Source organism: Gopherus evgoodei, chromosome 2 (assembly GCF_007399415.2).
Source record: "Gopherus evgoodei ecotype Sinaloan lineage chromosome 2, rGopEvg1_v1.p, whole genome shotgun sequence".
In the NCBI taxonomy this organism is placed as follows: Eukaryota; Metazoa; Chordata; order Testudines; family Testudinidae; genus Gopherus; species Gopherus evgoodei.
In genome coordinates this window covers 52,041,129-52,058,268 of record NC_044323.1, presented here as the reverse complement: position 1 = coordinate 52,058,268, position 17,140 = coordinate 52,041,129, and the positions used below count along the sequence as shown (strand labels likewise).

The 17,140-nt window shown below is 36.7% G+C and overlaps 1 protein-coding gene across 5 annotated transcripts in view; it reads right to left on the bottom strand.

Moving 5' to 3' along the window:
- PHF14 (PHD finger protein 14) overlaps positions 1 to 17,140 on the bottom strand; it is a 285,535-nt gene that overhangs the window by 227,927 nt on the left and 40,468 nt on the right. For all 5 annotated transcript variants that reach the window (XM_030550666.1, XM_030550667.1, XM_030550668.1 and 2 more), the window contains exon 5: positions 7,130 to 7,289. In XM_030550666.1, the coding sequence (XP_030406526.1) occupies positions 7,130 to 7,289 (160 nt within the window). The remainder of the gene's footprint in view (positions 1 to 7,129; positions 7,290 to 17,140) is intronic.

Sequence of the window (17,140 nt, the reverse complement as noted above, 5' to 3'; positions counted from 1 at the left end):
GCCACATGACAAGATACCCTACATTCTCTCCCCTGCCATGCACCCGCAAATGATAGTCTCCCATTCTCCTCCCATGCAAGGGCTGTGCCCTCCACTTCACCTTTACACTTCCCAGATATCAGGGCCTGTGTGTGCCCCCTCTTCCTCTGCATCTATAATTTTTTTTCTTTCATTCAGGCTGTCAACATTTTTTACTCAACTGAGACATGGATGAAGCTGAGATGGGGGATACTTTTATGAAGAAAGATGTTAAAGGCTGCCATTAACTGTTCTTTGATCTACAGATAATTTAGATCTGATTGAAACCGATGGGTCTGATAACCAGATGTCAGGGGCTCTATGTACCCCTCATTTCCTCCTTTCCAGTTTTCTTACTTTCACCAAAATCAATAGGATTCTGTCCATTGAGGTTGAGAACATTCCATGACATTTTGGAATTGATTAGATGTGGCATTCAAACGTTATCACATTACATCCAAATAGAGAAATGCCATCAATTTGAGCATATGGCCTCGCAAACTCAGCTAAAATATAAATAAGTTTATTAAAGTCTCTTTACTATAAATCAAGCCCAATGAAAATGTCAACATGAAGTGTAAGAAGTAGACTAACAAACATTATGTTCATCATTCTCCATTGTTCAGCATTCTATGGTCACGTTGATATCAAAGAGAAAGGTCACTAAAAGGTACAACAATGAAAAACAATGCCTACAAGTCACTACATTTGGTTAAACTCATAAGGATTTACTAAGCTGAGATAATAGAAACTACAACTATGATCAAATAGAAATGTTTTATTGGACAGCAGTTGAGTCATTGAAGTATTTAAATATTTGTATAAAATGCAGATCCTGTTTAAAGCAATGCATCACCATTGTTAACATCCAAAAACATGTAATCTGCTCTCCTTAACTTTAACTGAGAAATTCACTTTAAAAAGTGAGGACTTTGTCTTAAATTGTAAAGATGATTCATCCAATTAACTGCGCAGGAGTGTGTCTTCTGGGGCTACAAATGTGGTTTTTTCCACTGTTTATTAGGATTCTGTGCCTATACATGCAGGAGTTAGCTAATATGATTTGTTTATATAAACTACAATTATAGTCCAATGCAAATGAAAAGATAAAGTTTAACTTAGTTTTTTTGTTATTTTAAAAAGAAAGAGAGCTAAACTGTCAGTTTGCAATCTATTCCACAGCAAGAGACAGCATATTGTCAGGCTGTTTCTGTAGCAGCTAGGATGGGGGTTGTAACTTGAGGCCTCAAAAAATTTCCTCCCCATTCCAGTCTTTCCCACTGTTCCAGAGAGGCAGTAAGCTATTCTAGATCTGTACTTATCACAATGTATGCACCCTGATGCACCAAGACACTGGACGTCACGGGGGGTGTGGAATCAAAATTCTTCCCACTTGGAGCAGGCTCTGTGAACCTGATTCTCCATTGCAAAGGAAGCAGCACCAGGGTGCACTCATTTAGTAGGCAGCTGATCCCTGCTCTACTCTCTTGCACTAGTACACAGAACCAGTCATGATCAGGCGCAAAGTGTTCTCATTTTTATACAGTGTATTTTTCTTAAATAAATTATATTGTTTAATGTATGTACATGCCAAACAATTCAAAATGTTTGTCATTTATAGGTGTCAAAACTCTTTTTGTGTATGTCAAGTGTCAGAACCATGTAACATCTTTTTTCAATAGAAAGCCATCTGATATCATATGCAGAAGAAGTCTCAATCTTGAGATTGTTAAAAGAAGGTCTGTTTTATTGTTACGAAAAGCATTCTGAATTCTATAGGTTTTCCTTTTTTGGACCATACCACTGGTTTAAGATGTGTTAGACTGAGAACATTTTTATAGGGGGAAGTGGAGAAATAGTTACACATTTTCACAATTATCTACTATTTTTTTTAAAAGCCAACGTTTTAGTTTAAGATTTTTGATAGAAAGTTTTAATACAACTTCTCAAATGCACCCTGCACAGTTCAATATAAAGATACACATCTTCAACAAGCAGCTGCTTCTCAGTTTAATTTGCACAGTTTTTTCATGCTCCACTGGTGTATTAAATGCTGCTGCACTCTGTAGGAGTTTATCTATGATAAACCCAACAGCTGGCTGCTTGCTTCATACTGACCTTCTCAAAATGTTTTAGTACATGTCACGCAAGTATTACAGTATTACAGATTTAAACTGCCATTTCAGTGTGATTGGCACACAAGTGTCTCATTTCCTCAACCACCTATATGCGAACTCCAACCTGAATCTTTATTAAAAAACATACAGAAGTCAGTCAAGTTCACAGCCGAGGCAGTTTCAGCTGCATTTAATACCAGTTCTAAATATTTTCCTGCTCATTTGTTTAGCTGCACATGTTTTAGAACCTTTTAATTAAGACAAATTGGGTAATCAAAGAAGAATAATCTTCCTTGTTACTTTAGCATCCATTTTGCTTGGAGCAATGATGACAGATGTTGATTAGGGAAGAAGAAGAAAAAATCAACACAAAACAAGGACAGGACAAATTTCATATTCTAGGATAATACTTTTTGAAGAAAAAAGATTTTAAAAATCCATCTTTATGTTCATGAAACTGGGAAGTTAAGACAAAAAAAGATTTTTTGAGAAAGAAGGCATTTCATTACAGTAACTATGCACCTTTCACTTAGCAAAAAGAGAGAAATTATTCTGACTTAATTGAAGAGAAATTGAACAGGTTTGGCTTAACCTATACGTAATTTCACATCACAGTACTGATGAATGTCAAACATAGCTGGACATCCTCTAAAATAGTGGAGGGTGATGGAAGGAGGATTTTGTTATTTAATATTTATACTACGGTAGTGCCTAAAGGCCACAACTAGGTTGGCCTCCATTGTGCTACACACTATAGAAACATAATAGTGGACAGTCCCTGCCCAAAGGAGCTTACAATCTAGAAAATTAATTATGATCGAGTCATGATACCCATTCTTACTGAAGACTGAAACTTCCAGACAAAGATCAGGAGTAAGGGGATGAGGGACTTTTCACACTGAATCTAACAGTTCTTTTTCACATCATCTGTATTCTTCAGGAGGAAAAAAACTGACTAGCCTACAGGTTGAGAATCAATTTTTTAAACTCCATAAGCATCACAATGTCTTCATGTCCCTTTCAGCTTTTCCCCCCTACTTGTTACTTGAACTAGAAATGCTACAGAGGTTACAATGCTTGCTTACTTTCATGCTCTGGACCTATCCTCAGTGGGTTCAAGATTGCTATAGCAGACATTTTCTGAAATCAAACAAAAGAAATGAGCTGGGAGGGTCCCCTTAAGTCAGCAGTCACTAATGGAGAAAAGAATCTTCTCCGACTACGTTGCCACGCTGTGCAGAGAACCAGTAAAATGAAGAAATGCTCTGACATTAATCAAGTCCACTCTAGTATACAAAATATTTAAGCACTGTTTGTGGTTCACTGTTTTTATAAAGTATGTGACCGTGTAATTAAAGACTGTCAATGGACACATACAGGAGGGATGAATTAAGGTTGCATACACAGACTTAATGCTGGCATTACCTACCTTCTGAGCACTTACCTTTGCAACCTTAATGTCCTTTTTAGCATAGGCTGTGTGTGTGTGCAATTTATTCTACTAATATTACTACTACAACTTTTTTAAATTCTCTAACTGCTAATTGTGAGGAAATGAATTGTTCCAAATTGTTCAGTGGTTTTAAAATGTAGACACAATCACTGGAGACTAGATTAAGAACAAACTTATTGTGTTTGTTATCAAGACACACTTCAGCTAAGGTTTCTGGAGGTGTTTGAGACCCCTGTCCTGCTAATAACTTAAGCATATGCCCTAACTTTACGCATGTGAGCAAACCCATTGACTACAAGGCCTAAATCATTGGTCTATTTTTAAAAATGCCATGCTGGGCAACACTAAAGATTATGGTTTCCAGTATCAAGCTGTTTCTCTTTGTAGGTAACATTTTCCCCTCTTCCCCAAGACTAAACTCATATTGTGCAGAATCCTCCCTGATATCAAAGGTAAAGGGGAGACATGGCCCTAAGAAAGTTAAAAACGGGGAGGGAGGGATAGTTCAGTGGCTTGAGCATTGGCCTGCTAAACCCAGGGTTGTGAGTTCAATCCTTGAGGGGGCCATTTGGGGATTGGCCCTGCTTTGAGCAGGGGGTTGGACTAGATGATCTCTTGAGGTCCCTTCCAACCCTAATAATCTATGATTCTATGAAAACAGTAGCATAATTTTACCTGCAAGAATTAAACCCATTAATGTTATTCTCAATAACACTACATTTGCAGGAGGTGGAAAATTCTTTTTGTTACATAATGCTGTTTCTAAGGGCTTCATTCTGAATGTGTTCACCTTCCAGTGACTGCAGGGTCACATCACTAACGTAGTAGCATAAGTAGAAAACTGAGAAATAAGTTGGGCGGGAAAGTTAAAAGTAAAATGAAACAAAGTCCTTGGCTGGGAGAGAGAGCAGAATATTAAGCAGACGGCAGGGAGAAAACATGGCTATGTTTTTAGAACACATTATATACAAAACATGCATACGTTTTATAGCACTTGAACTGAAGAATGAGCGCATACCTGCAACAGAAAGGGAAAGTACTGAACAGTGTAATTAAAGCTTTTTCAGATGAAGGGTCTTCCTTTGAGTCATAACACATATGCAAATGATTATCAACAAAGGCAAATGAAAATTTGTTATATTTAACTTTGCAGTTTTTACTACTTCCTTATGTTTTGTGCAAATATAAGTGGATCACTTTTGTAATACCAAAATGTTTGGCTCTCAAAGGGATTGAGGAAGAAAGTTATTAAAAACAGCCTGAATTTAAGAAGATACCTGAAAGTGGAAAAACCAGGCACTTTATTAAAAATAATGGCACAGGCAAAGTATATCAAAGACCCTACTTTGATGTACAATACCTAGCTAATTATACTAGCTTTAAAATATACAAAATGAACATTCTCTCTATGAATGCACACTGAAATTGTGAAAGATTTCACAGCCATTAATGCTGCTAGGATTTGAAGGTCAGTGTGCTTATAGTACTTGAAATAATAATACATATTTACCTGGTTCTTTGACTCATTCATCATAATCACTAATAAAGGTTCCTCAGGACTGTTACACCCATGCAAGTCCAAAAGACACAGTGGTTGAGCCTGGTTTAAAACACTATCTTGACATTAATGTCCTTGCCAATTATTTGTACTGTCTTCCTCTGCAAAGATTAATCACTGAAGTGTTGATAGCAGGCCCAGCATCTGAAAACCCTCCAATTCTTTGAATATCAGACAAGTTTCAGATGTGTGGATGGGATGGCAAAAGCAGTGACTTTGATGGTCAAAGATATCCTGCTGGGCAGAGGTCAGGCAGCATTGCTAATTCTGCCAGGATTTATTAAAGGATTTATTACCATCAATATCCAGTGTTCTTGACTTATTTTTTGAATCTGGTAGGGAAAGAAGAAATCACTTTAGAGTGGTTCTGTTCTTTCTTGTCATAGATCCCAGAGAATACAGATGAGGGTGCACTATTCCTGTCTGAATGCTCTCAGCTGGAGGGCCCCACGTGAGCTTAATATTGTTACCCCCCTTGATCAACATGGAAAGCTATTAGGAGAAACAGAGAGGTAATAGGAGGCACAGACATCTTGACTGAGACATTTACTTGCTTCCCATTATCTGGCAGAGATCATCACCAGCACGAAAGGCTTAAGCAGAGTCTAGACAAGACTGAGGTAATGCTGAGTGACAGGAAGCAGCACACAGAGGAAAATGATGAAGTCTATGAGCAATCCCATAAATTATTACATTTGCTTACCATTTGTCAAAGTGGTCTGAAATCTCAGTCTTCTGCATCTCTCAATGGTTAGAAATGTCTTTTTCCATCTTGAGTAGCCAAAAGTCTGCTTTTTTATTGCTGGTGCAGACTTCACTATGTTCCTACATGCCTTTGTTATCTCTAGAATAGTGCTTCAATGCACCTTATCCATGTCCAACCACAAGTGCAACAGAAACTCCAGCTAGTGAAGAATGGAGCTTTCTGCCACGTGATAAAGGTGACCAGCAGAGGTATATATTATAAGGGTGCTCCACACTACACAATGATTATTAGAAAACTTCTGGGTAAAATTCAAGGTGTTGATTAACATCTACAAAACCCTAACTGGCCAAGGCCTAACTACGTCAAGACCTCTCTGACTAATCACACAAGCTATGTTTGCCCAAAACACTTCAGATAAATTATGAGAGGGGTGAGGTTCGAAGAAGCTAGCTTGTTCGTAGCATAGGCCCCACATCTTCAGAATTCATTGCTGCCAGAAATTAAACTAAACCCAAACCTGACTATATTCATGAAACTATGTTATACGTTCCTTTGTTAAGGGTTTTCCATAATTGCTGATTCTCTTTTCCTGTCATTTAATCTACTGATTATTCTACTCACATCTCTTTTTGAAACCTTGAAGTGGGGTGGGGGTGGTTCCACTGGGTATTTAGCTACCTACACATGGGTAATGTTTTTGCCTTAATCTAAGCTCTGTCCCAGATATTTTGGTGGTGAAAGCAGTATAAATGCTTGAAATACATAAAATAAGCAAATCACTTTCTACCCTTCTAATTTCTTTGACCCTTTAAAATATTTTTTCCCTAAACTGAGCAAGAAATTCATGGCCATGAAGGGAAGATTTCTCAGTATTGATTAATGTATGTAACAATGTATGCTGATTGCATATATCAGTGAACATCAAGATTTATCGCCTCCTGAACTATATTTTGACCTCTGCTTCACCTCAGTCTATTTTTAATTTATAGGGCAATAAATTTTGATGTTCAAATCAACCAAACAATATCTGCTTCCTATTACATCGGTGTAAAGGATATTACAAGTATACAAAAATTAAATGTTGGACTAGAAAATACAAGCATTTTTCTAAATCAAAATGAGAAAAAAAAGATCAGCTCCAATACTATTTCACTTATGCTATTGTCCCCTAATGAAACTCACAAGAGTAAGTCCAGGATTGTGTATTACATATTTCACTTTTACTTTTAAGACTATGTGGCAATATCAAGTCTGAATAATCACTTCTGAAACCTGACCTGCCAGCATCTGTCTCCTTGAAGATTCCATCTTGATTGGGACATAGTTCACAGCTAGGAGATACCCCACATTTGCATGCATCACAAAACCAAGGTTCAGTGGAGTTTTCTGAAGCTGAGCTCATAATAGAATCACTCTCTCCGTCAACACCATAGCAACCTACAGACAGAGAAAATAAAGAGCAACTGAATACAAAAGGAGGTACAATTATTTCAAAACAGACTTCAAGGGACACATTTTCAACCCAGCGCTAAACAGGCTTTATGCAAGCACAACTTTGCACCCAGACAAAGGTGAGTATCTGAAAAATCTAGTCCTTGAAGGTGACTTCCAAAGGATTTTTTTTTAATTGGGCTTTTAATTTTTACTTCTCCATTATATAAAGAAGGCCTGAAAAGTGTTTGTTTATATGTAAAAACATGTTTTATCTGTATGATTTGTATGTTTTTTACCACAAAAATACCAAGACTGTCCAGTCTGTTCTGCCCTAATTTGGTAAGATTTTAAGGGTGAACTTCAACATCTTAAATGAAGGGATAAGAGTGTTGAATCTTTAGTAAAGGCTTCCATTACTCAAAATGTTAGTCAGTAAAAATTAAATTGGCATTAAAAAGGGATTTCAAACAGCAATTAAAAATCCTCTCGCTTTTTTAACTAATTATGTCATGATTACATTAGTTCTCCAGTCAGTTTACAGTCTCCCTGACAGAAAATGACCTTTTCATGTAAAAATAGAACAATTAACAACTTTTTGAGCCTTCTTTTTTGTACATCATAAATAAAAAAGGGCACAACCTATTTTTTCCCCTTTCCAAGTCACCTTTAAAATGAAAATGTAGAACATGAATAAATGCAAAGCAAAAACAATTCTAAATAAGTAAATGTAAGTTTATAAAGATGTCAAAATATTTACAAACAGTACTTATACAGACATTTCAAATTGGAGTTCAAGGGTATTTTTCCTAGCATTATTGGGAGTTCCCCCTCCCATTAGCATCCAGGATACAAAAGAAGGCATGTTCTGTTGTCCAGAAGAACATTCCAAAGGCCGGGGGGGAGGAGGGAGGGGAGAAAAAAAGGAATAAACAAGTAAGATGGCCAAGGGGTGACTGCCCACACCTTAAAACAAGCTTTTAATTATTTTTTTTAATTTGAAGTATTCTATTTACATTCTACTTACATAACATGTTTTTACATATAAAAAGGTTATATTGACGCCCGCAAATATTACCCCAAAATGGATTTTTGTCCAGGTTTGGTGTAATGAATATCCAGTAAAAAGTGGGAATCAATGGATGAATCCTGCTATAATAGCGAATACAGCTCCTATGGATAGGACATAATGGAAGTGTGCTACTACATAGTAGGTATCATGAAGTACAATGTCTAAGGATGACAAAATAGTCAGCTGTTAGGTGTAATGATAGAGGTAAGACTTTAGGAGACTTGAGAATGAAAGGAAAATAGCCATATGAACCAACTCAGTGAAAGTGTTCAAGTATAGAGAGCAGTATGGAAGGAAGTACAGACACTACTGTAGACATGGACAAATGACATGTCAAGGTTGGCATAACTGGCAGAGGAAGGGGAGAAAGAGTGGGGGAGAAGGTGGGGTAACATGAAAAGAGATTTGAATGGATAAGTTATGAGAGGCAGTGGTATACTAGGACTTTTCTAACAGAATTTCACACAAGATAGCACAAAACTGAAAATTGGATGCAGAATTTGTAACTGCACACTAAAAACAGCAAACATCTTATTTGATAAATACACAGAACACTGGCTTTTACTTTACCGAGACGCAAAACAGTTTATTTTATCCATCAAACAGAAGTTTGCAACAACATTGCAGCCATATAAATGGTCACTGGTAACAGCAATGTGCTATATAAATAAATCAAGGTTTTAAAAACAAACTTACAGTGCAACAGATCTAGCAATTTTCTGCAATATATATGAGAAATCTTATGTATTAAGTTTATGTATCATTGTGGGCCAGTGATTATATGTAACTCCCTGGGGGAGAGTGAATACTGCCCTCAAGGAATTAAGAACAGTAAGGGATTATTAGGCAAATTCACTCCGGGTGTAAACACTGCCGGTGAGGTACCAGCACCTGGAGAAGTTTGCACATAGTGGTGGCAAACTGGATTCGCCAGAGACCAACATACAAAAAAGGACTTTTGGATAAACAGCCTGAATTTGAACTGACTCAGGGCCTTCTTTACAATCCAGCAAACTGATAAAACCTTTTGTCCAAGGAGGAGTTCTAATCCTTAGGGAAGGGTCTAAAGGATTGACTCCTGCCAGAGCTCCTGCTGGAGTTGGCAGGGGAGGGGAGTGACTTCTGGTAAGTTTTTTTATTAAGCATGCATGTAGGTTTGTTTATATGCTTTCTCTATAATTGCTTTTACCTTAAGAATAAATGTGCTTTCTTAGAAACACCTGTGTGGTTACTTATAGCAACGGGCAATTATGCAGTTTACAGCCTCTGAAGAGAAAGCAAACCACAGATGCTGGCCATTCAGGCTATCTGGCTTGCTGAGAATAACAGTGTAGACAAGGAACTCTGCAGCCTGCAAATAACCCTGGTCAGTAGGGAGAGAAATATAGATCTCCGCCCAAGAGAGATGACTGCAAGGGAGGCGGAGGCCTAAAAGTAAGAGCCCTTGCTTCACCATGTGGGGAATACAGAGACAGTTGCCCTGAACTTTGACAGGTAATATGTATCATATCATAATAGCACAGAATATTTAAAAGTTGTGTATGTGTACTTGAAAGAAATATTCCAAAAAAAGTAACTGTAGGCAAATTATGTTACACAATCTTCTTTATCCCCAAAATCTCATATATATCATGTAAAGTTAGGCTCCCAGATAGGATTTGCAGGGCTCAGGAAATGTAGTAGAAACACACCCACTGCCACATCAGACCTGTAAGGATAGTGTAGGCTTCCTTGTCTATACTCATTTCTCTATTCTTGCTTAAAACAGCAGGGTAAGGGACTACCTCCCTCCATTCTGCCATCCCAAACCCAGCAAAAAATTAAAAAAAAGCTACAGATCAACAGTAGGGAAAATCAAAGCATAAAACGTACAAATATATTCAAATCCACCCTCTTCATACAGTTTTAAACTTCTTATAGCTCCTGATTCCCCTTCTACTCCCATCACTAATACATCACTCAGAATGATTTATTTAACCTCTTCCAACCCATCTCTTCTCTTTCGTAAATAGAGATTTCTCCACCTTCTACTTACCACATCACATAACCATGTCTACCATTCTCCCTAATCATCACGTGAGCCTATGTTGCCCTTTCCTCCTCCTGCATCCCACTGCCCTTTCCCTCATCAAGACAATAAGTCAACTGTACAGAAGAAATCTGCAAGTATTTTACACCATTTGGAATCAAAATTATGAAAAAGGTAAGGAGGGGTCACCTCTCAGCCAATTTTTAATAAAAACATACGTAAAATGCTTATTACAATTATACCAAAGTTCTCCTTAAAATATATATTTTTGAAAACCCAGTTTAATAAAATTTATTCATAGCTGGATTTTAGTTGGTCTCAAAACATGTCACAGTATTCTCACATTTGTGAGCGTCTCATGCCAAAACAATTCAAGCCTCAGTTACAAAGCTGCTCTAACCATCACGATGCATTCTACAGCCAAAAATTAAATATAATTTCCACAAACTTTTCTTTGTTGCCCAGAGGGCACTCCCTTAAATGCTGTTTATTCAGTTACATTACAGAAACTGGGGAATTTGCATGAGCTCTTCTGACATTTTAGCTTAAAAGAGAATGTTAAAACTGCATTAGTAGTGAGCCACTATTTCCTTTCTGAACACTATTTGTCTCAATTATGAAGCTGCTTAAGATACTCCGACTTTTAAATAGCGGAATTTTGAAGACCTTTTGTCTTTACTGGAATTTGTCAAGTTAGAGAACATTAACTTGCATTTAATTTTTTTCTTTTAAATTTGACTTGTATTTATCTAAGTTCTCAAGCATAAATCATGGTTCATATTAACAAGCGTACTTTATACAGTCAAATTAGAAACATGCCCAAACTGATGATGTGTTTACATTAGTATAGTTTTACCATGTTATATTACATCTCACCTTACATATGGTAGCTCTTAGCATTGTAATAAAGGAAACTAATGTTCAGAGATGAGTGGGTTAAAGTTTTAATTAAACAGACGTTTCAATAACAGTGCAGAGATCAATGTGGTGAGCTGTAGCTTAGATACTGTACATATGGACATACTAGGAATACCTAGATAAACAAAACATAGCTGAACAGATCTGTTAGTCTTCTCTGCATCAATTTGTACTTGTCCTCAAATGTCCCTCATCATTCACTGCCCAAAGGCACCTAAATTGGAGTCCTTTTGCTTTGATTACTGAAAATTACTTTCATGAATCTTTAATTTCTGATGTAACAAATTTCAAGATTTAGTTACACTAAAGGATTGACTATCCTTGTTTTAAATTTTCCTGCATGAATTATTTTGTCTCCTTTATTTTCAGTTTTGTCACACATTAGGGCCAGGGCAGGTTGAGATGGTATGCATGTTATTACACTGACCTATATAACTTGATAGAAAATTTCAGTAAAATAGAAATTTAGGTACAAGCAACTTCCACCGAGCACTTAGGAACATTTGTCTGCGATAAGAGGCCTTGTTTGAAACTGTTAACAGCTGCATTTCCATATCTCCCTGAACTTTTTCAACCGGATGAAGAGATTTTCTTGTATATATTTCTCATGAAACTTGTTTGTTTGTTTTTTTCAGGCAAAACATAACAGAATGTTTTTCAGAGATTACTGTCTTTTCTTATACAACTTAGCCATTTATGTATGTCTGACAGCAATGGAACAGCTTACGAGAGTGACTGAGTTGGTTGCAAGAATAAACTCTTATCTACAAAAACAGATGAAATCCCAGAATATTTGAAGACAATTTGGTCAGGGGGAAAAGGGGAAGAGGAGGGAGTTTACAGCTGTAAAACAAAGAAAAGTACTATGAATCCTGTCAATGACTTTACATCAATAAAACAAACAAAATCATGATATCTATAGAAACAGAAAACTCAAATACACATTTCCATTCTCCTTTCTGGTTTTACCAATTAAAAAAAGTAAGCATTTTCCTTGTGAATTTTATTAACATTTCAGAAAAAGCTATGTTTTTACAAGGATATGTTCAGCTCTAAATGTACAGTTTAAAAGGGATACCATTAATTTAAAAATTATCTACTAGTGTTATAGGATTTCTGCTGAAGGTTAGGGGAAAAAATATTGTTTTCAGTTTACTTTGTTTGTTTACTTTGTGAATATGACATCAGTTGGCATTTCCCATGTAATGTAAGTACTTAGAAACAAAAGCATTTAACAAAAAACATAGAAAAATGTGATTGTAAAACCACAAAAATTGATAGGGAGAGTCAGGAGGCAGTATAGCACCCAAAGCTATTTTTGAGCTTTGTTTATAAAAAAGATCAAATTTCAAGTTGAGGGTAACAGCCAAGTATCATTACTGTAAATTGAAGATGTGAATGGCACATATCACATGTTCTCTATCTTGTGAGCCAAGCTACTAAACACAATAAAAAGGGGGAGCATTTCTATGATGAGTCCTTTTTATCCTGTATGAATTCTGCTGGCAGACTAAGAACGTCACAGGTACCTTTGAAGTTAGGAAAGTGAACATAACAAATTACAAGTCCACAAATGCAAATGAGTACAATTTATTCCACAGCTGCAGAAATAAAAGGTGGTCATAACAAAATTATACAAAAAATATTTTGAAAAGAACTATGGGATCCCTCTAGGATGAATAGTGACATTTACTGCTTAAAGAACATAATCTGATTCACTTAAATTCATTTTATTACATATCTACAAGTTTAATATAATTTTAACTAATACTCTAATCTAATAAAAGAATATTAGAGCAAGTATAACTGAAAAATAAGTCATATTTTGATTAATAAATCTCATTTCTAGTAAAGTAAAAATATTAACTTCACTTTTTTTCATATCATCATAAAAACACGAATTTGTGTTTTACCACACCAGAGTCCACTTTCCTAATTCTGATGCTTCAGACGAAGATGAAAAATCTCATTAACTTTACCGGCCAATTATGAAATTCTATACACAGACGCAAAAATCAACTTTCATTTCTGAACTAATCAGCAATTCCCCAAAGCATGGTATTTATTCTCTCAAAGACTATACATTAAAAATATTATTGGTCATAAAAATTATCCAACCAATAAGACCAGCTATAAAATAATAAGATAACAATGATATTCACATGTGAAATCTATGGACTGAACACCACATAAAAACATTTAACAAAACAAAATATGTTACTATGGAAACTTCAAGTAACAAAAATCTTGTACAAACTAGTAAAATCAGATCCTCCAAAAATAGGCATTAATGCAGTTCATCTGTATAGCAAATTGTCAGGAGACCACTGTGCTCATTTTGAGTAAAAGACATGAATCACCCTAAGTCTTTACCAATGTTACAGTTAATTAATGGGTTCAAATACAAATCACACCCTTCCTTTTGCAGCTTATATTTATTAATAAAAATAATTCCTAAAACACTCACTAATACAAAGTTAAAATATCAATCACAGTTTATGGTCTTGAAGACACCAATTATTTAGAAACTTAGATTATAGTATTTGAGCAAGAAGCAAATACATGTTCTGTTTTCAGATGAAAAAGTAAAGTAATAGGCCCAAAAGTGGTCTTGAGCACCCACAATTCTTGCATAGGTCAAGGGGAGTTGCTGACATGATAAGCACCTCTCAAATTAAGTCCTAAGGCCCCAAACCTTCATACACTTAAATATGTAAGTAACTTTAATTACGTGAATAATCCCATTCAATTCAACAGGAATATACAGAAGAGTAAAATTACTCATATGCTTAAGTGTTTGTCAGCTTGGGGACTAAACAGGCTAGTGTAGCTCTACCACGGGATGTCCCAAGTGAAGCTACTACAGGCCTGAACAGTAAATCATAATATACCTATCTCTTGCTTTAAAAGAGAAGGGTGGTGGCAAAGTTAAGATTTTTCTTTTTTAATGTTGAACTCAAACAAACAATTTGAGTTTTTATAGAAAAGAAAAAGGGCAACCAATAATGGATGTGTTCATATACTTACAATCTAAAATTTATGCAAGTCTGTATATGTAAACTCTGTCAGTGTTGCAAGGTTTGTTAACTTCAGTTCTAAAAGTTAAAATTGTATGTAACTCTACTTTAAAATATATTTTAAATTAGCAAAAAGCAGTTCAGGAAATTGCTACTTGATTTTTGTGCAAGAACAAAAGTGTTGTTGTTGCCAACTAGCAATTAAATTTTGTCCCAGCAAGATATATTCAAGGCAATACGGTATTTCTATACGACATCTCAATCTCTGAAAATTCACCTATTGCTCAGCAAGCAACTATCTTTTGCATTACAACAATACAACAAACAGCAGAGGACTTATTAAAAATGAAATTCAGCTACTTTTCAAGTAAGATGGATCAGTTAATATTTCTGTTTTCAGAGCAGTTAAACTACTGAATTCTGCAATTATATGGCAATATGATTTGTTGGTTTGGTTCATTATCCATTGACTAGCATAAAATAGTAACAATGTTCAAACTCCTCTAGTGTCAGAATCAGAATTTTCCGTAGTAAACTAAAACTAACTTCAGGAAATTAAGTAACAACATAACAGAAATGTTAAACAATATTTGTCTTCCATTCCCATGCAACACTCATCAGTAAGATTACAAAATATGAGACAAGTATACTAGGAGGTGTGTTAATGTATCAACTACCATAGCTAAAAACATTTATTACAGATACTGTACATTATATTATACTACTTTTTTCTTTAGTGTGATACCAGCTTTACATAAAAATTAAAAAAAAATCAACAAATAAAATGCTTTAAAAAAAAGTAGTTCTAATATATTAATTCAGTAAATGATATTTGAAGTTATGTCTGGGCAATAACTTTAATATACAGAATGCAGTAAAGCCCACTATAAATTGTTTACTAGAGTTGATGAATGTAACCTCTTTCTGCCCATAGAATACTCCTGAGCAGACTGCAATTTCCTCAAATTTGATTATTCAGAATTACTCAATGGTATTCAAGGGTGGCATATTTTATTTTACCATATGGACTGATGACAATCAATCAGTTTCTTTCAAGCATTTAATGCTTTGTCAGCAATGGCATCTAGTTATCAGATTTCCTTTACTAACAAATTTGCTTATCAATCTACTAATAAATCAACATTTTAACCTCCTCGATATCATCTTGTTTTGACTGAGAGATGCTGCCTAATTAAACTTGTTAATTAAGTCATGTGCCTGGGGTACTTATGCTAACTCTTTCTAGAATTACAAATGCATTTCTAATAATTATTTTCTTCATCGTGTGCTGGCCAAACTTCATTTATCTAACAATGCAAATTCAATTCCCTCTGCCAAGTAATTACATCACACATTTGTTAATGTTTCCTGAGCCAGACATATTTTCTTAACATAAGCTGAACTCAGTGACAGCCTTAGTAATTTTAAAATAAATATATTAGCCACAAGGAGGCGTTCAACCTTTTTGTTAACTGCAGCTTGCAAAAGCTCTGCAACATATTGATATAATCAGTAAGAGGGCAGCTATTACTGAGAGAGAATGCACTAGGTTATCATTAATCACTGCTGATAAATACACTGAAAGAATCTTGTCCACAACAGAGGAAAATGAAGGGAAGTCAACACACAGAAATGTAATTCAGTCAGAGACTTGTGTGTACACTCAGGCAAATAAAGCTACACAGCAAGGATGGAACTATACTATACAGAATATCTGTTCTGCAGAAATTATTATGACTCTCTATTTAGGACACTGTTTACTACGAAGACGCAGAAATGCCATCCACCCACATCAATGGGTGGGGGAAGGTGACAGGACCAGTGTTGAGAGGGCCAGTCCCAGTAACAAGGAAGGGAGACACTCACCAAGGGAGAATAGGTAGCGTCTCCCTCGGGAGTCTCTTGCACCCATTGTCCAGCTATAGGGTTGCCAAGTCTCCAAGAATTAAAGATTAATCTTTAACTAAAGACTATGTCATATGATGAAAAGTCCAGGAATACATCCAACCAAAATTAGCAACCCTCTGAGGGAGGGGGTGCTAACTGGCCAGCATTCCGAGCTCCCAGGATTTAGCCCAGTTCAAGGGCCATGGGGACCATCTTTCAGATCTCTTCCAGCAGAGAAAAGGTTAACTCACTAGGTTTCACCAGCAACAGCAGTCTTCAAGATTCCTTACCAGCCATCCTCTGATTCTGGGGCCCTTTTCCTCAGAAGCAGTGGGTTTGCCTCAATGGGAGGGAGTCAGTCCTGTCTCCCTGCAGGCAGTTATACCTCTGCCCCCACCCCAGCATGGGGGCTCTGCCTGATATCAGGGCAGGAGCCTCCTTAGGGAGGAAGTCCATGCTCCCCATCCCCTCCCTGTTTAAAGGGGGTTGGCTGAGAGTTACATGGGAAAGCTGGGATCTGAAGTGGTGTAGCCCCACTCAGGCCTGCAACTGGGGCCTCTCTCCATCCCACCACCCACTTGTGGGAGGAAGGAGTCCACTAGCCACATGGCACTGCTACAGAGGCTGGGAATGACCCTCCTGGAGCCTTGTTTGTTGCTACACCTCTCCATACTGCTCCACGGGGAGAGGGGGCACATGGTGATGTGGTACTGCTTCGATGGCTGGGAATGGCCCTTGTTCTGTGTTCCTGGGCTGCCCAGCTCTAGGGAAACCACTCTTCCCTGATCCCTACCTGCAGGGGCAGGAAGACTGGCTGAGGCTCAGATAGCACCTCTATAGTGGCTGGGAAGGGGAGGGGATCACATGGTGCCACTACAGCAGCTGGGGGAGGGCAGGCAAGTGTTCCCAAGCAGCCCTATCGGAGCTAGGTCTG